Source organism: Corythoichthys intestinalis, chromosome 20, assembly GCF_030265065.1.
Source record: "Corythoichthys intestinalis isolate RoL2023-P3 chromosome 20, ASM3026506v1, whole genome shotgun sequence".
In the NCBI taxonomy this organism is placed as follows: Eukaryota; Metazoa; Chordata; class Actinopteri; order Syngnathiformes; family Syngnathidae; genus Corythoichthys; species Corythoichthys intestinalis.
In genome coordinates this window covers 36454571-36478608 of record NC_080414.1, presented here as the reverse complement: position 1 = coordinate 36478608, position 24038 = coordinate 36454571, and the positions used below count along the sequence as shown (strand labels likewise).

The window sequence follows — 24038 nt, the reverse complement described above, 5'->3', positions numbered from 1 at the left end:
TCTCCACATATAGCTGAAGAAAATTCTGGCACATCCATTCATTGATTTTATGAATGCATTTTCTCAGGGAGACTAAGGGACTATAATCATATGTCACAGAAATGTAGAGTTGTGTGTCATCTGCATAGGTGTGATAGGAGATGTCATACTGTTCCATAATCTGAGCTAGGGGAAGCATATGGATGTTAAATAAGAGTGGTCCAAGAATGGACCCTTGAGGGACTCCACACGTGAATTTGGTTCGTTCTGACTGATGGTTTCCGATTGACACAAAGAAATCCCTATCATGTAAATAAGATGTGAATCACTGAAGAACAGTGTCAGTAAGCCCTACACACAGTTCCAATCGACCGAGTAGTATGGTGTGATCATGCGTGTCGAATGCTGTTTTGAGATCCAATAGTAGCAGAACAGATGATTTGCCTGCATCCGTATTCCGACGAATATCATTTAGGACTTTGATAAGCACAGTCTCGGTACTGTGATGCGGCCGAAATCCAGAAGTAGGGCAGTTATGCGCCTCCAGGCAGTGGGTGTGGCAGTATGGTGTGGACGGCAACTATGGAGTTAACCTTACCAAACTTCTTTCAGCAATTTAGCGGTGACTGACGCCGGCAGTATAAAAGTTAAGCTGTCGTCAGGCCATTGTCATTGTGGTCTCTAACAAACACCTCGAGGGATACCATAAAGAAATATTTAACAGTAAAGGAAAAGACGAGGAGAGATGGACGTTAAAAAAGACAAATGAAAGTCTCCCAAAAGCTAAGATGAGGAGATACGACGAAGCTTATCTAGCGCTTGACTTTATTGTAAATACTGTGGGACACGAGGAGGACCGGTGTTCTGCCAAAATGTCTACATCGGCGAAACGTCCTACAAGAGGCCAATTTGATATCCAAAGTAGTACCGTGCGCTTTCAACTTGTTTTGTTAGATGCATACTGGCACAACATACTAAAAAATGCCTTAAGAAATTACTTAAATGTAGTTATATCAAATAAGGATGGTACAAATACGCTACGTGACTAATGTGGTCAACAGATCAACACTCTGCTTTAAAGCTACCACAAGAAAACACAATGGTTAAAAGTATGAGAGGGAAATACATGCAAAAACCATTTTTGAGGCAATGAAAACGTAATAAAAAAAGTCAAGAAAAACGAAAATAGTGAGTACTCGTCGCTTTTAACCAATGTGCGCATGCGTACGGAAAAAAGTCTTATTGCATACAAGCAGGCAGGAGTGTGTCAAGAGTGATTTGGTCGAGGATTCAAGGTAATTATTATATAAAATAGCCCTATGCATGCACTTTGAAAGGTTGTGAAAAAAACCATGGAAAAAATTAGCATAACTTTCGCTTGAAATATTTACATAAAATGAATGGTAACTCCCCTTTTTTTAAATTTTTGCTTTTAATCAAGAATCTAGACCAGACATGTCCAAAGTCCGGCCTGGGGGCCAAATGCGGCCTGTGGTCAAATTTCATCTGGCCCCCAGCCTCTGTCATAAAATCAATAACGCCTGGCCCGCACCCAGACTTGATAAATTGGTCAGCAGTACTGCTACCAGCATATGAAGTAGCTTACACACTAAATGCTGCTCCTCATTTACCTACTAAAAGGCAGCAGCACTCTGAGCAACATCACCCCGTGTGACCCTTTACTTCCAATTTTCTAAAATGGTGACAATCAACAAAAAATAGAAAGTTGACAGCAATGGCTGACGCTACAAGGATAAGTGGAAATTGGACTATTTCTTCACTAAAATACTCAACAACTGCGTCTGACTCATTTGCAAAAAAGGCAGTCGCTGTTTTTAAAGAGTTCAATGTGAGGCGATATTACCAAACAAGACACGCTGGCATGTATGACAAGATTACAGGGAAGATACGCAACGAGAAATTGAAGCAACTTGAAGCTAGTTTAACTTCACAACAGCAGTATTTTGCAAGAGCCCGAGAGTCAAAAAAGAACGCCACAAAGGCTAGTTGCAAGATAGTTAAAATTATTAATTAAAAAATAATAATAAAGCAAATGTAACACCCAGAATGGCTTGCTAAAATTTGCTTAAATATATTGTTCTGCGTAAAGGACGTCAGTCAAGGTCGGCCCCCCACATTTTTACCACACCAAATCTGGCCCCCTTTGCAAAAAGTTTGGACACCCCTGATCTAGACTGTTCTATGTTCATATCTACAAACATTCAGAGATGTACGCATTTATTTACAAGAATTTCCAATTTAAAAAGCTTTGTTTTGTGATGGCCGCCATGTTGGATTTACACAGTAGCGTAATATCGAAATATTTATGTAAAATGAATGATAACTGCCCGTTTTTTGTTTGTTTTTTGCTTTCAATCAAGAATCTAGACTGTTCTATGTTCATATCTACAGAAATTCAGGGATGTACGCATTTATTTACAAGAATTTTCAATTTAAAAAGCTCTTTGTTTTGTGATGGCCGCCATGTTAGATCCATACACAGTAGCGTAAATTTACATTGAAATGATTAGGTAATTTTCGGCCAACTGCCTGGTTTTTTTTGGCAAAAAAAGTAGTAATTTAGACATTTCTGCGTCCATACAAAAAAAAAGTTCGCCTTTTGTGTGTTTTATTTTATGTAACATTTCAATCTAAAAATGACTGGGGCCAGATAGACGGGGCAAGATGTGTCCCTGTGCTGAGGCAATAGTAACATCGTAATTCAACCTAAATAATTTGTGATTGTATATAGAAAAATGCAAATTTTGCTTTTGTTGAGTAAAATTAAAGACGATTCTGCCTGCTTTCCTCAAGTATTAAGTTTCTAATATGAAAATTGAGTGATTTATTAGCTGTTAAACACTTGCACTAAATAAAAAATTAAGTTGCTATTTCGGGCAAAAACGTATGTGAAATGTTAAATATTGCTATTGATCCGGAAAATATGGGTGATTACCTCTGCATTTGGTGATATTTGTGCATCTAGCGTAAAATTTGAAAATTTTATAGCCTTTTTAAGTTTTGTTATACTTGTATAAAAAAAATAATCAGGATTTTAATTCGGAACGACTTTGAATTCTTTGACGTCGCAGCTCAAGGAGAATCATGTTTTCCTAAGGGAGGTGCCTGTTTTAGTTTTAGGTCGCTAGTGGCTTTGGTTTTGAAAATATTAGAATTTGAAGTTTTTGAAAATAGGCCCCCTATGGATCGGCCCCGTGCCCCTTGTCCTGTCAGCTGATAGTGAGGTCTGTGCCCTGTGTGACGATTTTCTTTTGTGTTCTTTTGTGTGTTCTTCGCATAAGGAGGAAAACACTCAGGTGACTTGAAGTTCCGCTCTGAGACCCCCAATTTGGCTAACTTTCAAAATTGCATGTGTGATACATCATTTGGAAAGCTTAAAATCTCAATTTTCTGGGGGAAGAAAAATTTGGAACAGGATGCATTTAAAAAAAATGATCTACATGCTTAAAAAATAAGCGTATCGGCCTCAAATATCGGCTTATAAAATCAGCTTTTGATATCGACAATCGGCTTGAAATTTTTCTGGATAGCTGTATCAGCATCGGCATTTGAGAATCCTAAATTGGTCGACCGCCAGTTATGTGTTTGGACTCAACTGTGTGAGGATTTTTGTGAGTGGAAATTAAAGGTAGGAGAAAACCTGCTGGGGCTGGATGGCAGACATCCAAGTTTATCTGTTTTGAACAGGTTGAAGGCTTAAGCTTTAAATGTTGCCAATGTTCATTAAATTTGCAGTATTAGGTACTTTAATTGGGAAGTCAAAAAAATAGACTGAGACAAGGGTTTGACCAGAGTGCTTTGAGAATGCAAGCTCAGCTTCCCCTAAAATGTCAAAAAGTAAGTCATCAAATGTATACTGTTGTGTGTGCCTGTCATTGACTAATAATGCTATACAACGCGCTTAACATTCGTTCAGAATCAGCTTCTTATCAGTGCTTACAACACGCTTGCTTCTTATTCAGCTTCACAGTGCTTTAAAACGTGAAAATGTAAACACACGGGAAGGTTTCATGACCAAATGGTTCTGGGGGAAAAAATCTTATAGACAAACTGATGATTGTCGGAAATCTGAAGACATTTTAGGCAAAATAATCATGAAACAATTGGAGAAATACAGTTTGAGACATCAACCCATTTTTCGAATGTTCATCTGCTCAGTCTCTGAGGCCATCCTGGTTGACTGACCACCACTGCTTATCTGTAAAGGTGAACCCAGACACCCGGGCAGCGGACGGACGGAAGTAACTCATTTCCACCACTTGAATCTAAATATCTGTCCTTTCGATCCCAATTCAGTACATCACCCCTGTCACTTTTGGCTCAGGTCCCTCTTTACTATTGTACCTTGAACAACACCTTAAAATACATCAACTTCTTATTAAAAGCCTAAGAACATTTATTTAACTACACAAATCTTAAAATGGATATCATGGAATAATATTGAGGCACCACTATGCTCCAAACTTAGACGATTGAATTGACCATTTTCACACCCAGATCATTCGTTATTCTGCAATACATTCACAATTCATTTTTGAGTGAATTTCACAAGCCAACATGGTTGCATGGAACTGGTTGACCAGAAAACTTGATTTCAGGTTGTTCTATTATTGCTTGAGCAATGTGTTCTCTGCTGTTCATTTATTATTATGTCGGGTGAATGTAGTAACTTGTCGTGGGTAAATTGACCACCATGTGCCCTTTAAACCTTTACAGTGGAGTTCTAAATTGAGCGGATGTGGTTGTATACCAGTGGCCACTGCCGGTCTTTCAATGAGGGAAAGCTCAAAGTGTGTCTGCCTGTGAGTGCTTTGTGAAGGGGAAGGGGCTCAGTGACACCCGCTACTCGGTAGGGAAAAAAACTAGAGTGCAAGAAGTCAAGTCTCTAAACACAAGCAGCTAGAATGGAAAAAAAACCCCCACCAGAAATAAGCATAATTTTTCGCTAGTCGTTTTTAACAAAGCAAAGTATCAAAGCAAAGCCTCCAGTTCAACGCAACGGAATGAAAAGGCTCCCCTACATATTTTTGAAAAGCACCATTCCAGTTTCGGTATACTATACGAAAAAAACACTATTTTTGACTTTCATGATAATATGGGACAAAGCGTGTCATTTGTAAGCTTAATACAAGACCATAGGTGGAGTTTGACTTGTGTGTGTGTGTGTGTGTGTGTCTGTGGGTGGGGGGACATGTTGATGACCCCGAAATGCAGTGTTAGTAAGAAAATTAACTTACAATGCATATATGTATGTATATATGGCGGAAAACACTCAGGTAACTTGAAGTTCCGCTCCATCCCGCAGGATTGATTATTTATCATCTAACATATCGGAGAAAATGCGACTGTAACAACATCAACAACAAAATATAATTAAGCGATAATTATGAGGTAGATATCTGTGACTTTTTATAGACACCATTTTTTTCATTGTGGCGTAATTTGTTTAAAAGTTTAAAATATGTGAGTGAATAATTTTTTAAAGTTGTATTTTTTTTAAACAAAATATTAGGCATCAATTAATGATTGTAAGCTAAAAATGACAGACATTTTGAATAATAAATATAATTAATTACCTTCGTTTTATGGCTGGGTTGAAACAAAAGCAGTTGCTCGGCATCTGTAAACAGGGGTTTCCAGGGTAAAACGGAATAATTAAAAAAAGGTTCGGGGCTTAAAGAGCATACGACACCAGAAAAAAAGTCTTAAATGGCATTATTATGTGAATTAGAATCATATTTTGAGACGATTCGACCATATACAACAATTTAGCAAAGCGCAGATGACGAGAAATTAGTCTTTTAATCTGCCGGTTAGCCACGCCTACAATTATAGGGCTTTAGCGTCCCCAACAGGTGGATGACGTCAGCGGTAGACTAGGCTCATCGGTTTTACTATTCAGCCCATTGAGGGGGAATTGTTCAGAACGAGGAAAACGAGACGAAGAGAGCTGCAAAATGTCATTGTTTCAGTCTCTCTACTCCCAATATTTTTACAGGATATTCTTTTTATCCAAGTATTTTCCCCAATAGCTATATAAATGGCTTGAGAAGGACCAGTCAGCCCGTCGAGGGGGAACTATTCACAATGAGGAAAACGCGACGAAGAGAGCGGCAAAATGTCATTGTTTCTGTCTCTTTACTTCAATATTTTTACAGGATATTCTTTTTACCCAAGTACTTTCCCCAATTGCTAAATAAATGGCATGGTCATGACAAATAACTTGTGCTAAATGGAATATAAAATAATAAAAATCCATTTATTCAAGACGACATGGCAAAATTACTCCATAATGGTCAAAACAGTCGACTTTACCTTTACTGTCACACCTGCCGAACGATATTTTATGACACCTAAATCGGACATATGTCATTTCCCTTCCCCGGCTTCGGAGAATGTAAACAGACCAGAAGGAGTGGCAGCTAGCCGACATGCTAACCCGAACCGAGGGATGTTTCAAAGTCTTCGAAGTGGAAAATCACACATAACTAGCCTGGATTATTTGACATGACGACCCGGTTGTCGAGTTTCTTTGCGGATCGGCAAACCGCCCGGCGGAGAGCAATTTACAGTTCGTTCCCTGGAGGAGGGTGGCTGGAATTGTTGTGTAGCTAACGTGCTAACAGCTAACTGCTAATGAGCGTGAGGATAGCTTTTTACATGCCTATCAATGATCAAACGTAAGTAGTCCTTTATTTAAAGGAATTTTATAGTGTTTACTTTGTAATCACTGTATTCGTATTTGACATAATACAAAACAAGATGTTTACTCACTTCCTTGTAAGTCCAATGGTCCCACAGTAAATATCCACGGTGAATGGGAACCTTTTGAAACTCCAAAAAGGCGCATACGCCTCTCCCGCATACAGAATGATTTTTCTGCAGCCGTTTGGCTGGCGTGATGCAAAAAATAAAAGTATTAATCCGCAAAATCAGCTGAATCCTTCGTCCTCATACACAACAGTACACTGTAGCGTGAAGAGGACGTCTTCTACCGTACACGTCACAGCGCCCTCTTCCTCAATGCGAGACCGAAGCCGGAAGTCACTCATTTTCCTGGCGCGGGATTCAAAAAACTAAATAAATATAGCGATCGCTTCCACACACATCCAAGCGGTCCATATCATTCAGGAGCATAAAATACCGCGTGTATTATGAAATAAACATGCTTTTTCGTGTCACAAGCACTTTAATGCGCCATGAATCTGCTATGGCAGCATATAGACATATTGTTCTATCAACACAACAGTTCTTTTGGCTTAAAATACAGCAGTTTATTTTAAAGAGGGGTGCAAGAGCAGAAACGGCTTTTTCAGTCTGGTCTGTGTTTTATGTATATGTAAATCTTATTTATCTACAGTACATGTTGACATTGTTCATTTTCAGTCCTCGGTTCAAGCTCAGTTGTTGTTGAAGCTTTTAAAAGCTTAGTTTAAAGAAATTGTAAATATTAATAGAAATATACAGCAGTCCCGACAGACGCTCCGCGACCGGAGCATTTGACCGTGGGCGCCAGGAGGGAGAGGGGGGAATAGCTTCCATCCCATCGACCCCCAGCCCGGCTACCGCGGCCCTGCCGACGCTTCCACAACTGAGTGTCCAATTGGGACTGCTTGCCGGGGCCCCAGCAGGAGAATGAAGATCAGTCATAGTCATAGTCTGCTGAAAGTTGCTGGCTGCCGGAGGCTGGCCCATCAGTGAAGGAAATTACTTCCGTCGCCGTGTGTGACATGAGTCGGGGTAGTTTTGTGTGATTTTTCGTGTTTGAAAGGCGAGGAAGAGACTTGGAAGATCCGCTCGTTTTGGGTTAGCATGTAGCCTAGCTCTCACGCCTCCTGTTCTGTTTACGCTCTTCCTTCATCGCCTAGGACAGAGCAAGGGAATGAACGCTGAAAGTGGCTCCTTCTTGGTGGACAAACCGGCCGACATCGGGCGGTTTGTCACACGCCATGGTCGCCGGCCGATGAAGGAAAGCTCTGTCTGCTTGCCAACAGCAAGCATTGTCACCCCAAAAAATTCAAGCCACCTCCTTATTAAAAAGTATGCCATGAAATATGTTTTTAGCAGCCCTTTTAATTTTAGTCTTAGTATTTTGGATGAAAATACTTTAAAATAATTTGAAAATAATTTGTCTTAGTCATATTTTAGTCATTACAAAATGTGTTCGTTTTAGTCTAGTTTTAGTTGACGAATATTCAAACAAGTTTTAGTCTAGTTTTAGCTGACGAAAACATTTAGACTAGTATTGGGTGACGGGTACACAACGTTTTAGTACAAAAACAAAAGGTTTACAACAATTTCGAATGAACATTGACGGTCAAGAAAACTCTTATTTTCACAACACTATCTTTATTTTGGTGAAATTTACACAATGGATGCAGTAAGATAAAAATTCCTGCTGTGCAGGGAGGTACAAGTCATATGTAGCTTGCCATTTGTAAGGAACGTACATAACATGTTTGGAAATTAAAACAGGCTGAACCCTGATAACTGTAAAACAACACAAAACTAATAACCAACTCTTGGCCCACTCTGAACAAATCCAAATTGAATTGCACTGCACTAACTCACCCGTGGAAGCAGGTAGCCCGGTATGCCCAATCCAAAGAGCAAGCACATTTTCTTTTAGCACATTGTTCCAACGAGTCTGGGTTGTTGTTGGACACTGTGGCAAAAACTGTCGTACTAGAAGACCGTATCCAGTTGTTTTTCTTGCTCTCTTTTGGCATTTCGACCTCAGGGATCTGGATAGGGGAGAGGGATGCGTTTACAAATCCATTTACATTCAGCATTATACACGACAAGTGTTTGAATATTTATTTTTACAGTAGTGTCCATGTTGTAATTCAACACATATTGGCTAGACCATGTAAAAGACTAATGTAAAGAGTCTGTAAATGGCCTGTTTAGTGTTTTATATAAAATCATTTGCTGCCATTGACAACGCTAGACGTCAAATTCATTAAAAGTGTGAGGGCTGGCAAAGAATCTTAATATTAACTCCCAAACTACAAACTGTCTACAAACTGACAACTTAACAGCAGACGGATGAAAAAAGTCAAAGGATGAAAAAAGTCAAACGATTAGACGTCTATTACCGTCAATGCAAGTGAATGAGATAACTATCAATCAAGGGGAAAAAAATGGGCTCTGTTACAGACTGTTATGATAATCCCATGTAGCACACAGCAATGTGCTTAATAAAGATTGATGTTCAGTCATTGTTTATACACATATGCCGCAGAGTACAACATGTCAAGATAGTCCAAATACAGGTTAAACCACGTGCTGCGTGATCAAATATGGCCAAATGTTCTCCCCATAACATGATGAGGACTGTTGTGTTTGATTGAACAATATGTCTATATGCTCCCATAGCAGATTCATGGCGTAGTAATTTGTCCGTTTTACCCTGGAAACCCCTGTTTACAGACATCGCGCAACCGCTTTTGTTTCAACCCAGCCATAAAACGAAGGTAATTAATTATTATTTATTATTCAAAATGTCTGTCATTTTTAGTTTAGAATCATTAATTGATGTCTAATATTTTGTAAAAAAAAAAAAACACTTAAAAAAATTATTCACTCTCATATTTTAAACTTTTAAACAAATTACGTCACAATGAAAAAAATGGTGTCTGTAAAAAAGTCACAGATATCTACCTCAGAACTATTGCTTAATTGTATTTTTTTTTTTTTTGTTACTGTCGCATTTTCTCCGATATGTTACATGATAAATAATCGGTCCAAACAAAGAAGAAAAGAAAAAAAACCTTTAAAATGGTAAATATATAAAAAAGAAAATCTCGAACACTCCTTGATGTCTGCCATTTCTGCATCGTGAACCTTGTTATATTACCATGTTTCACCCATAAAATCCCCCCAAAATCCGGCTGTGGTCATTCACAGCTCCATGCTATATAGAGTTTTTGGATCGAAAAGAGGTAAGTACGCGATAATATCTTGTTAAAATCGTGGCGTCTTTAAATCTGCTCTCGCGTGCTCTCACCTCCAGTTTGGGTTTTGCTGTTTAAAAATTTTATTTATTTTTTTTAAATGTCCTCCCGTTCAAATTTTTTCATCCCCCAGAAAATTGAGATTTTAAGCTTTCAAATGATGTATCACACATGCATATAGGACAATAGGACAAATTTAAAATTGTCACCCAAATTGGGTGTCTCACAGTGGAACTTCAACTCACCTGAGTGTTTTCCGCCATATTGAAATGATAACGGACCATTTGCTGAATAAAATAAATATAGGTCTATGATATCTTAAAATGACTTGTAACAACTTACCTTTGCGTAAATATCAGCGTGTCAAACTTTAAGGGTGGCGCTTCAGATTCGCAGTATTATTGTGGCCACACTTTTCACCTTGGTCTCCAACAGGAAAAGTGCATAGCGTCCTTATTTCAGTCAGATTATAGTTAAAATGCGACCATAAATCCTCGCTCCGTTGCAGGCTGCCATTGTTGATTTTAGATCACTGTTCATGTGCACTGCGTCGGAGGAGGGTGGGGGTATGTGCAAGTAGCAATACACGGCAGACTGTCTAACTACGAGCACACACACACAAAAAAAAACAACTACGTGCACAACTATCGAATGTCACGCATTGAGAACATATGACGGATACAATGGCACATTTTAATCTCGTTCTCGTCTCGTCAGGCGTAAATTGGCAATCTTTACGTCATGTTACAGTCATCCAAGACGCGTTTTCAGCTCATCATCGTTACATCATCGTCATGAAAAAAATGTTCCTGAATGAAATGTTTTTGTTGTCGTTGTCGTTGACAAAAACAACACTGCCATGATCCCAGTATTTGACATAATATAGAAACGCTTATTTTTACTTCGTCTTCCGTGCAATGGTCCCTCGATTGTCGGACTTGTTTTGCTCATTTTTTGGCTGAACACTGTCTTTTGGAAACCCAAAAAGGCTCACACCACTTTCCCTGGTGTAGCATCAAAGGCCTGCAACACACTGGGCTGCCGTAACCCGAAAAATAAACAAATTAATCCGCAAAATCAGCTGAATCCGCTGTCCTTCTCCATAGAATTGTATGGCTGTATAGTAGAGATGATCTCATTCACCCAAGAGCGTAGCTTAGCGAGGGGACGGTAGGGACAAAACACTAGCAACTTTTTAGGATGCTCAAATTGTCCCCACCAAGTTTTAAGCAACCTTATTTGCGTTATATAATGACTTCAGTTATATGGATTATTTAGATTGTCTTCCCATATGTTTTAATTATTGTAATTTACCCCACTATTATAAAGTGAATTATTTTGATTATGTTCAGACTTACATGTACCTCTTTTCACTTGCTGAATGTGCCTGTCCATTGGCTGATGACTTGTAAAAAGACGTCAATGGTGTGTGGGGAACACACCCCCAGAGATGGGTAGAGTAGACAAAAATTTTATTCAAGTAAGATTAGCTTTACTTCAAATTACCATCATTTTTGGACTATAAGCCGGTACTTTTTTCCTTCATTTTGAATCCTGCGGTGTATAGTCCAGTGCAGCTTATTTGTTGATTTATTATTTGTATTAACAGGTAACGCTTTATTTGACAGCAGCGTCATGAGACTGTCATAATTTTGACATGAAACCATCATGGGTATCACTGAATGCTTATGACAGATGTCATTAAGTGTCATCCGGCAAATTAAGTCACGAACTTCATTTATGTCCATATTGGATCTTTTTAAATCCACTGAAAAGTGTGATCATTTGCCAGATAACACCAAATGACATCTGTTATAAGCATTCATTAATGCTCATGACAGTGTCATGTCATATAAATGATTGTCTAATGACAGTCTTATGGCACCACTGTCAAATAAAGTGTTATCAAATACCATAACTAGCAATTAATGAAACAACCGAAACAGTAACTGAAGAAATAATTAGAACATAAAATGAATTTTGATTGTCATTTATATCTGTAGCGCTGCAATGCATGCTAGGAGGTATGTGGGACAACAACAGTGTTGACAGCAGGTGGCAGAAGAGGTTGACTGTCTCCCCCAAGGGAGCAGTGATGGCCAAATGAAGCTTCTTGAAGCAATGAAGCATTGAAGCCAGTTGTTTCAAAGCTTCATGGTGATTTATTTGGTCTTATGACAGTCGTATGATGCCGCTGTCAAAAAAAGTGTTACCAGTTAATATCTTTTGGTGCAAACATCCAATAATGCAGTGAGGACAGGTGCGGTTTATAGTCCGGTGCGGCTTATCTATGAAAAAAATGCCGTTTTCGTGTCACATTTGGTGGGTGGCGGCTTATAGTCAGGTGCGCCTTATAATGCGAAAATTCTGGTAACAAGCTTGTATTTATTGTGTATGTTAATATAATTTATGTTCAAATAATGCAATTTAAATTTGTTTTCAAAGTTTTCAAAACGTTTCTTTGGTAATTTTTGAAAACAAAGGCTTGAATTGAACGGTATAGGCTGAACCAATACATATAAAAGTTAGTATAAGTCAATACAGATTTATTTTGCATTGATCATTAAGAATGTCCCGTTCCCAGTAAAATGTGTACATGCAGGTTAGGCCATATTGTCCTTACCAATGTTGAGCCCATACCTGCGCCCTTCAATTCAATTCAATTCAATTTTATTTGTATAGCCCTAAATCACAACAAGGTTGTCTCAAAGGGCGTTGCAGAGGCAATATGATACACAGTCAGAAACAGCAAATAAAGTAAACAAAGATGAATAAATAAAGTTCAAGTCCTGGGCATCCCCTATCCTTGGACCCGCCATGTCGGCAAGGAAAAACTCCGAAAACTCCAAGCTCTTTGGGAGAAAATGAGAAACCTTGGGGAGTACCACAGTCAGGAGAGATCCACTCCCAGGACGGATAGACAGGATGCACCGGGCCCTTGCATTCACCAATGTCACAGCCGCCTTCTTCCTCAACGCGAGACTCGGGTGCGGGACTCAAAATGTTAAATAAATATATCAGTTGCTTCCACACACATTCAAGCGGTCCGTTTCATTCAGGAGCATAAAATACAGCGTGTAATATGAAATAAAAATGCTTTTTGGTGTCATATACACTTTTATCTTCGAGTTAGGGTAGGGTTAATTCGTCGGTGGAGTTGATTTGAACAACTTCCGTGCAGGTTGTCAATTTTTTGTTTGTTTGAGGGCTCCGTAGTGGCTAAGCTATCGCGAGTCAATGGTGCCTGCTTGGCATGCCAATAAAAAAACGATATTAGCAGATCTAACATATCAGATAAATTCAGAGTACAGTTAATTGATCGAAATACCCATGCGGCCAAAACAATGTCACACCAAACTGCCATAATTAATTTCATTCAGTGGGACTATTTCTTAAGATGCGTAATGCTACCACAATAGAGAGGACTGCTTCAGCCACTCGTACTCAGTCTGCTGGGGAGTCCCTTTCGTTCCCACAAACAAAACAAAAAAATTGCAGTTAAACGATGTGATATCATTCCGCTCTAATTGCGTAGACAGCCTGCTCCCTGCAGAGCTACTGGATTACAAATGTTGCTGTTCATACCCAATTATTGACATCCAATGGTAAGTTTTAATAACTTTATCCTGAAAACATAGCCAACACTATTGATTGCATTGGTTATCGGTGATTCTCATGCATGCATATGTTGTTTTTTATTGGCCTGCTAAGCAGGCGCTATTGACTCGCGCTAGCTTATCCACACAGGAGCCCTGAAACTAACAAATAACTAACAAAGACTGGAATACTAAGCCTTATGTCAAAAATTCTGAACTTCCCCATTAAAATCATTTATAGGAAAGTCAATTGCACACATTTTTCGGGCACTATGGGGGGCACTGCCCAGCCGACTCTCCTCAATCTCCGCCTATGTACAGGACACGTACTTTATTTTCTGAAAACCGGATGATTCTGTTTTTCAAGGAACGATTGGCAACCCTACACACAACAGTTAACGCAACATTTGATCACTTATTTTGAGAAACAGCGAGAAACAAAAGTGTTATTTGCCATGTGGCAAAATAGATTTTGCCATGTGGCATTTTTTTTGCAATGTGGCAAAATGGATTTTGCAGTGTGGCATTTTTTTGCCATGTGGCAAAATGGATTTTGGTTTGTGGTAGATATATATTTTTTGCTATGTAGCATTTTTTGGGGTATATGGCATTGTTGCAAGTCATGCACGTCCATGCCATTGACGGCTTATGCACGTCCAAATTTTCCTTTTCATTTCATGGCAGAAAAACGTGTAGCTGTGATTTTTGACTATACACTTACCATTAGAGCGCATTGACATTCAACTGGCACACAAGTAAGGCTATGCCATTCACTGTTATGCACGTCCAAATTTTATATTCGTATTAAATGGCAGAAAAAACATGTGTGGCTGTGATTTTTTACAATACACTTACCATTACAGTGCATTGACATCCAACAGGCACCACAGTCAGGCTATGCCTTTGACGGCTGCACGTCCAAATGTTCCATTCATTTTGAATGGCAGAAAAACATGTGGTTGTGATTTTTGACCATACACTTACATTACAGCTAGCAGTGCAATGGTTTGCGGTTCAAATCTGAACCGTACGGTTCGCCCTGTACTGTTCCATACGCCTTTATTAACCGCGCCTTTTCGGTTTTGCAATTAATTTATTCTGAACGCTTGTGGAATGAATTGGTCGAGCTCTGTGTGCCTGTGTGTGACGTGAAGCACCGCTGTGGAAAAATTCCCGCCCCGCAAGTAAATGTCGGATCGCTGTCAAGCACCTGTGTAATAGAAGCCGAGTAACGCCCTCTCTCGCTTAGGAGCGAAGTGAAAGTGAAACAAGAAAGAAAACAAATAGCTATGACGAGCGGAGGAGTGGAGAGAACGAATTTTGAGGAAGCACCGGCTTCTTTCAAATCTGCGGTGTGGCAACATTTCAGTTTCCCCGTGGACTACAATGCGGAGGGAGAGAAAATATTGAAAAAAAAAAAAAACAACAATTTGCAAGCATTGCTCAGCGCTTGTTCCCTCTGCTAATGGCAACACTTATAACATGATTCCGGCACCTAAGCCGGCATCACCCACAGATATCACTTTCTCAGAGCAGGACAACCCCGAAGATGACACCAGTGAAAACACATGGCGGGCTTCGTTAATTTTATTTGCAACGCTTGACCCGCGTTACATTGTTCCCTCGCGGACATATTCTCCAACTACGTTATCCCCGACATTTATGAAATGGCATGCAAAGCCATCGAAGATGATTTCAAACACATAGTTTCCCCCTGACCACTGATAGTTGGACGTCCCGTGCTACAGAGTGCTACTACCTAACTGTGACGGTCCACTATAATTCATACCTGTCAAGTTGTACGGTCTCTGCGTAATTTGTACAAGTGAGCTCTGATTTTTAAATGTGTACGCCATACGTTACGTTCAAAATCTACGTTTTTCGTGCATTACGTTTTTTTCCCTCCGTTTGGATTTTGTCACCGTTTTGGCAACGAGACAATGTGCGTTAATACGTAGGTTGAATGACGCGAGAAAAGTCAGAGACACGGAGAGGGAATAGTGACTGTTGTGGTGCTGTAGCAAACGCGATGCTAGGCTAGGTGTCTCCAATATTTTCTGACTGTAGCCGACAGCCTACAATCTACGCCTAGATAACTCATGCATATAGAACTACATGCGAAATGACAGACTCGCTAGCGTTAGTAAACAGCCGCCATTTTAGAGCAGTAAACTTCTCAGATAGGCTCTGTTGTAGATAACCTTCCCAGCGAACCTAAGTAACTTTTTATCTAAAATACTCCTAAATCGGCAAAATCTTGACTTGAATCTAACTTTAAAGGACGAAACAGATTTAAAATTTTCACATGTCGAAAGTAGACAGATGGGGAACTAATGCAAAAACGGGAGCAATTTTATCAACTTTAACGGTTGAGTCACAACATTAAATGACCTCCAAACATAGCAAAGGTTACTATATTTTTGTTTTGTTTTTTTTTGAAAAAATGAAAAAAAACAAAACAAAAAAAAAAAAACATGAAAGGTAACACCAGTTCATTTGCCAAGTAAGTTTTTTACTACTGTGTGTGTATTTCAGTAGTCAGTCAAAGAGCTAAGAGGCATTTTAACAGTCGAAAATTTTTACATTTAAGTTTTTATTTCATTTTCTTAAAAGCAAGATAAAGGTAGTTAAAAAAAAAAAAAAAAAAAAAGCAAAACGCAAACCGCAAACCGAAACCGAACCGAAACCGTGATTCCAAAACCAAGGTTTAAACCGAACCGTGGACTAATTGAACCGTTGCACCCCTAATTACAGCACATCCATTTTGCCACATGGGAAAAAATGCCACATGGCAAAAAAAATGCCACATGGCATATTCAATTTTGCCACATGGCAAAAAAATGCCACATGGCAAGAAAATGCCACATGGAAAATTCAATTTTGCCAGATGGCAAAAAAATGCCACATGGCAAAATCAATTTAGCTATATGGCAAAAAATATGTGACACAGCAAAAAGAATGCCACATGGCAAAATCCAATTTGCCACATGACAAAAAAAAATGCCACATGGCAAGAAAAAAAAAAAAAATGCCACATGGCAAAATCAATTTTCCCACATGGCAAAAAAAAAAAATGCCACATGGCAAAATCCATTTTGCCACATGGCAAATACCACTTTTCGTTCTCGGCCCTGCTGCTTATTTTTTTACATTTTGGGGAAGCTGAGCTTCCCTTACAGTGTTAGAGCAATCACGTCCGTTGTATACAGTCTTTACCCAGTGGGTTGTCTTTATAACAGATCTGCATTTGAAGTTTGGCACCTAAAATAGATAGACACACCTTTCCCGTGCTTGTTTGACTTTCGTCACTTGTAACTGCTTTTTTCACAGTATGATTTACATTTTACTGCAGCGAGGATGTCATTTTTTCAAATCTCTATTCAACATTTTGACAATCGCGTTTGGGTGTAATGTAATGAAGGTCAACCTCAGTGGTGACTCAATCGCTGTCTGAATTCAGCAAGTAAGAATGCTAGGCATCTTTCAGAGAAACACCTCTTCAAGTAACACACGAGGCCGTTCTCATGGGAATTTAGTTGGGCAATTTACAAGAAGTGATAGATGTTTGTTAAAAAGGTGTGTTTATGTTGTTGTTGGCTTGGGAACAATGATCCAACAGCAATAGCTGTGACGCAACCATAATGATGATTAGATGTGGGGGATGAGAGGATGAAAAGATGTAAGGCTAAAGGTTAGGAAAACAGATGCGCATGAAAAAAAGAAGAAAAAAAGAAATAAGCCGTTTATGGGTTATCTCTAATAATGTATTAAAAAATTTGATTTTTTTCACCAGAAGCCTTTAATGAATTTCTCTTTATTTATTTTTTTTGCAGTCAATGCCTGGATGGTGGGAGAATTGACAGGTAAGCATCTATTAAGAGTATAATGGCATTTGTATTCGTACCGTTCCCGGTACAGGCATCACGGTTCAGTGCACGCAATCAGACTGTGGATATGTTTGAGTAAAAACAAACAAAAAAAATCCATGTTGTAGTTAATCTTCCAATACTGAAGTCATTGGAATACTTTGTGTATGTTTATTTTTGCACTATTTCAAAAGATGCTTTTTCTGTTTGGGAACTATTTGCACATTTTATTTTGTTTTAGCCAATTAGAAATACAGTATATATCTTTTGTAGGATTGTATGTTGCTGCTCATGGTTTACAGTTAACTGTGTGTTATCCAACAATGAAAATGGTAGTATTTTACTTTTATAAATAGTTTGACAACTGTCGAGTACTACTTCATTTTAAATGTGACCTTACTGAATCCCTACAAAAAGGGTGTGTTTGTTGTCTATTTTTGCAAATAATCTGTGAATTAAAGAGCGTTAGGAAAAAAAAAATCTGTGAATTAAAGAACGTTAGAAAAAAAAAAAAAGTTTGATGTTTTCTGTTTATTTTGCACTTTAACAAGAGCTGCTTTTCAGTTTCAGCCAGTGGTTGATGAAGTACTCACTTTTTCTTATTTAATCAAAAGTACAGAGACGGAGGGAAAAAATACTCAAGTAAAAGTACAAAAATACTTGCTTTAGAATTTGCTTTACAAGTAAAAAGTAAAAGGTATATGTATATGTATATATATATACCGGGGATTTAAGGATTTATTCACAAGAATTTTCAACGGAAAAAGCTCTTTGTCTGTGATATGGCGGCCGCTAATTTACTTACTGACTAGCATCATACTTCGCAATATTTACGTAAAATAAATGCTAACTACAGGTTTTTTTTTCTTTTAACCAAGAATCAAGACTGTTTTACGTCCATATCTATAAAGAATTCAGGGATATAAGCATTTATTCACAAGACTTTTCAACGAAAAAAGCTCTTTGTCCATGATTCCACTCGGTCAGCTTTGAGGGCCACGCCAACAATGCAGGCCCCCTATTAATCGGCCCCGCGCCCCGTCAATATATTATGAAGTCTATGCCCAAGCATTTTTTACACGCCACTTATTTTGTAGCAGATCGTCGCCTTTCACTCTCAAGAATAATAATAACTTGGACCTTCCTCCTCCAGTTAACCGATGGGTCATTATTTCCCAGTTTCATGTGTAGTTCTCTCTTCGGGTTTTCACCTCCATCGTTTGCCATGTTGAGTCCACATAAATATACTAAACGCAAGTCGAAGCGTTGGAAACTTGGGACTTTGGAATGTGTCGTTTGACGTGCCAACGCAAGTCGAGACAGTGTTGGCCCACGAAAATAAAAACTACAAAAATGGACGCTTCGGTCGTCTAGGTATTTTAACACTGGGGAAATTCATCATCTATCATCTATTTAGCTGTTCCTGCTCCTGTTGATTATTATTCCCATCCCATGTCCTGCCAGATTTCCTGAAATAATTAAGGCTTTCGTCCAATGCGTACCCAAACCTACTGTACAAGAGTGTACAGGACCCACCCACCTGAAGGCACGCTGCTTGCTGTTGGTCAGTTATCTTGTTCCCCTGCCTAATCTTGCTTGTACATGTGTTGTTGCCTCTAGTGCTTGATTATTGTATAGTTGCACGGGGCTTATCAATTGTGCTGGCGGCATGAAAACGAAACTATCAATTCACAATGACAAAAAAAGAAAACAAACAAAAGTACCGTGTTATGCAGGCGACAATTTGAAAAACTAGTGGAGTAAAAGTACAAATACTGTACGTGCTGTAAAATGTAGTGAAGAAAAAGTAAAAAGTACCACTTCATATTTGTACTCAAGTACAGTACAGATACACAAAAATGTATGTACAGTACAGTAACGAAGTATTTTTACTTTGTTACATTCCACCACTGGGTTTGGCCAATAGAACAAACTTTCAAGTGCTGGGATGAAAAAGCTTTCCCGGTTTTCTGTTGCACCAAACCCGTACCGAACCGTGACCCCCGTACCGAACCGTGATTTATGTGTACCGCTACACCCCTGTCTATCTATTTAATCAAAGTTCGAGCAGCCTTGGATTTAACCAATGAATGATTTTCTTGCCTCTGCACATCCTAGCTACTGAGAGTTTCAACATCGAACCTACTTCTGCCCGACCAAGGAGAGCCTGCAATGAGTCCCGCTTGGAGTGGGAAGTGGAGATTTGTGGTGAAGAGTTCAAGCGTGACATGGCTCACATAGACCCTCAGTACTGGTGTAACCTCACTCACTTTATCAGGTACTACTTCACAGTAAATATGTTTTCATGCACACACACAATCCATATCTAGTCTACTTTTGTGTCAATGAGTTTTGCGCTCCCTCAACCACAACTCAAAAAGCATTTCAACCTCAACAAACGATCACTATCATGACTGTAAACCCATGTAAATGTATGCTCGCCTAAAATGATTGCATGTGCAGCAAATTGAATGATTCCTGTTTTGAAATCTGAAACGTGATAAACAAAATATTGCAATATGTCAACATTTTTAAATCATCTGCCACTGACAGCAATAGACGTCAAATCCATTTGAAGTCCTGGCCCCCCTTGCAGCATTTCTGCACGTCTGCAGACTATCACACGCCTGATGGGATTCATGCACGACTAGGCGCAATTACACACTCAAGTTAGGGCTGGGCGATATGGCCTTCAGTACGTATCAGGGTAAATTGAGCAGATTTACCTCGATAACGATAAATGACGATAAATTCGCCCAAGCGGACTGTTATATAATTTGAAAATTTGAATCAATGCATGGAATACAAATTAACCGTTTCTCGTTAAATTTATTTACCAGCTTTTATTTTAACAATTGCACATGCAGTCTAAACATTAAGTATATAAAAAAAAATCTTGTAAACAATAAGAATTCTAGTTTGAACATTTATAACAGCTTGTATGACTTGAAAAATGTACATTATAAAAATCTATATGACTACTGTGCAAACATGTCATTGTAACACAAATGACTTGCAGCTTTAACAGTACACTCAGACAACTTATTGGTAATGGCTGCTGTGACATAATTCAACACAAGTGTTTACGTCAGGTTTCAGTTTTTTTTTTTCCAGAACATTTTTTAATGCATGCACCCCCCACACAGACCCAACCAGATTAAAGCTGTATTGCTCTGATGCCAATGAAACATATGAAATTTTATGATAGCAGAATAAAGCAAACACATACAGAAAAATAGCTGTGGCCATTACACTGTCATATTACATACAGGCATATTACAGGCTTCATTGTTGGATTATACTTTATGCTGAGTGCTTTACCATCATGAAAGCTTTCAGAGAACTCACACAGAGATACCCAATAACGCGACATACTGATTGCCATATGCTGACCAAAGCACACGGTCCCAGTTGAAGCCTGGGACCGTGTGTATTTTTGTGTGAGACCAAGATTGAGCTTTTTGGCAACAAACACTCTAAGTAGGTCTGGCGTGCCACGAATGATGTGCATGCTGAAAAGCACCTCATACCCACTGTGAAGTATGGGGGTGGGTGCTGTGGGGCTGTTTCGCTTCCAAAGGCCCTGGGAACCTTGTTAGGGTGCGTGGCATCATGAATGCTTTGAAATACCAGGACATTTTAAATCAAAATCTGTTGCCTTCTGCCCGAAAGCTGAAGATGGGTCGTCACTGGGTCTTTCAGCAAGACAATGAACCTAAACATATGGCCAAATCTACACAGAAATGGTTCACCAGACACAAAATCAAGCTCCTCCCATGGCCATCTCAGTCCCCAGACCTTGTTTTGTTGGCAAAAGAGGGTTGTACAAAGTATTAACACCAGGGGTGCTAATAATTGTGACACACATTATTTGATGTCAAATAATTTTTTCTTTATGTGGGATTTTTCCCCCACTGAATGAATGCACTTGTATTGAAGGTTGGATTTTTCTCTTTTTTTCCATTAAGGTCCCATATTATTTGAATTAAAAAAAAAAATATTAGAAGCTAAAAAAACACATCTTTTTCAGGGGTGCCAATACTTATGGAGGGCACTGTATATCGATTGCTTCCACACACATCCAATCGGTCAATTTCATTCAGGTGCATAAAATATCGGGTGTAATATGAAATAAACATGCTTTTTTGTGTCACAGGCACCTTAAATTCTGATGCTGCGTGGTTTTGATAAACTCTTTAGAAGTAATAATTTTCATGATGAATTTCTTGATTTAACTTGTCGAAACCTTGGTTTCGGCATTTGGGAGCGAAAACATGAAGCTGATGCACGTGATTTGCTTTCATGGATCACTGAAAATAACGTGGTGGGTCGGCACTGGCCCCTAGCCCTTGAGTTTGACACCTGCACCTTAACCTTTGAACTCCACTTTCCTGTGACAACGAACTGACAGAGAGGAGAAAGACAAGAACTGACTTGGCGCCCAACTGTGGTTGATTCAAATTGAATATGATGGCATAAATCCAGGAGAAAAAAATGACTGACGGTTCACATGCTAAAATTAGCCTCTTTAACTTTGGTGCCCCGGCATGCGTTTTCACAAAGACATCTGTTTGACTTGAGGCATGCTCTGAAGCATCTGAAAATATGGCGAGGAACACAACGGCCAAGACAAGCTGTCAGCAAGACTGCTTTTCAAAGATAATGTGCACAGAGACATCATTTTACCAACTCTATTCTAAGTGTGTGACATGAAGTTCATCACAATCTGTTCTGTGACACACTTAAAAGTTGTTAATTTAAGTTGTCTCGGTCTCCATTTTGGTTCTGAAGGGTGGTCCCGGCAAGGGAAAGCAGAGGCCACATTGATACATCATATTAATGTGTTTTACAAGCTCGTCATTTTAGGATTTGTCTCAAACAAGCCATGAATTGACCTCGGCAGTCGTGGGAGAGTGCAAGTTTTGAACGTGGTCCAAATTTATATTATTTTAAAGTCCCCTCTGACATTCGCCTTCTAATTTCCAGCGAACTTGACACAGGAAGCACACTGTTGCATCACTTTAGTTTAGTTCAAAACAATGATGCCCTCACTTAGGGAAATGACACACCGATGTGTTCGCTTGCAATCAGAGAGAGGAAACGGGAACCGTCACAAGAGCGTCGACCCATGCTGAGACGCGTTCCAATTGCAATTTAGTGGCGATGCATGTGAGCTCGCGCAGCAATGAGGATCAAGAGGAAGGCAGAGATAGCCACAAACAAGTGAGCATAGACTGTGAGAGGGGATCAGGCTGTGAGAGTAAAGAACCTCATGTTTAAACAGCAGTGACCCCTGCAGAGCATCTTCTGTTTGACAAATGTGCACTGCGGCTGCACAAACAGCTCAAATGATGTTCGGATGTTTTTAGCTTGTAAATTGGATGAAATGCTGAGAGACTCCATGTTTTGCCTGCATTTATGGGAATCGATCATGTTGTTAGAATTGATTTGTTGTACTGAGAGGCTTCACGTTACAGGAGCAGGATGTCTTGAGGAGCTGTGGTGCCGCCTTATCCGGACTTGAGATAATGTAAAGATGTCTGGCACTGGCGAAGGCCAGATGTGATTCTGCAGTCATTTTCCGGCAGCCACTAATACAACTGTATGATAATTTGCTATACAGGAGCAGGGGTGGGTAGTAAAGCGTTACATTTACTCCATTACATTTATTTGACTACTTTTTTGAGAAAAATGTACTTCGAAGAGTAGTGTTACTAAGCCATACTTTTTACTTTTACTTGAATAGATTTGTGAAGAAGAAACGCCACTCTTACTCCGCTACTTTGGGCCATAGACTTCATAGCGTATTGACGGGTCAGATCGGTCATGCACTGGGCCTCGCATTCAAGTAGGGGGCCGCCCACATCAAGAGGAGCTATTCACAAACACCCATGCAGCGATCTAACGCCGGATTTCTGTTGAAAAAGTACGAGAGCTGTACCACATATAAACCGTTCGAGGATTTAAGGTAATTATTATATTTTTCGTAGCATGCATGCATTTTGAAACGTTGTGAAAAAAAATCAATGGTAGAAATTAGCTGCTACTGCGTTGGCATCATAGTTCGCAATATACGTAAAATAAATGCTAACTGCACGTTTTTTTGTTGTTTTTTTGTTTTGCTTTTAACCATGAATCGAGATCTTTTTACATCCTGATCTGTAAAGAATTTGTGAATATACAATGCCTTGCAAAATCAGCCCCCTTGAACCTTGCAACCTTTCGCCACATTTCAGGCTTCAAACATAAAGATATAAAATTTTAATTTTTTGTCAAGAATCAAAAACAAATGGGACACAATCGTGAAGTGGAACAAAATTTATTGGATAATTTAAACTTTTTTAACAAATAAAAAACTGAAAAGTGGGGCGTGAAATATTATTCGGCTCCCTTGCGTTAATACTTTGTAGCGCCACCTTTTGCTCCAATTACAGCTGCAAGTCGCTTGGGGTATGTTTCTATCAGTTTTGCACATCGAGAGACTGACATTCTTGCCCATTCTTCCTTGCAAAACAGCTCGAGCTCAGTGAGGTTGGATGGAGAGTGTTTGTGAACAGCAGTCTTCAGCTCTTTCTACAGATTCTCGATTGGATTCAGGTCTGGACTTTGACTTGGCCATT

General features: G+C 39.2%; 1 protein-coding gene across 1 annotated transcript in view; it reads left to right on the top strand.

Annotated features, from left to right (window-relative positions):
* Window positions 1–24038, top strand: part of LOC130908894 (receptor activity-modifying protein 3-like) — a 105446-nt gene that overhangs the window by 51199 nt on the left and 30209 nt on the right. Inside the window, exons 2-3 of the mRNA XM_057824817.1 lie at window positions 17386–17415; window positions 19537–19696. Of these exons, the coding sequence (XP_057680800.1) occupies window positions 17386–17415; window positions 19537–19696 (190 nt within the window). The remainder of the gene's footprint in view (window positions 1–17385; window positions 17416–19536; window positions 19697–24038) is intronic.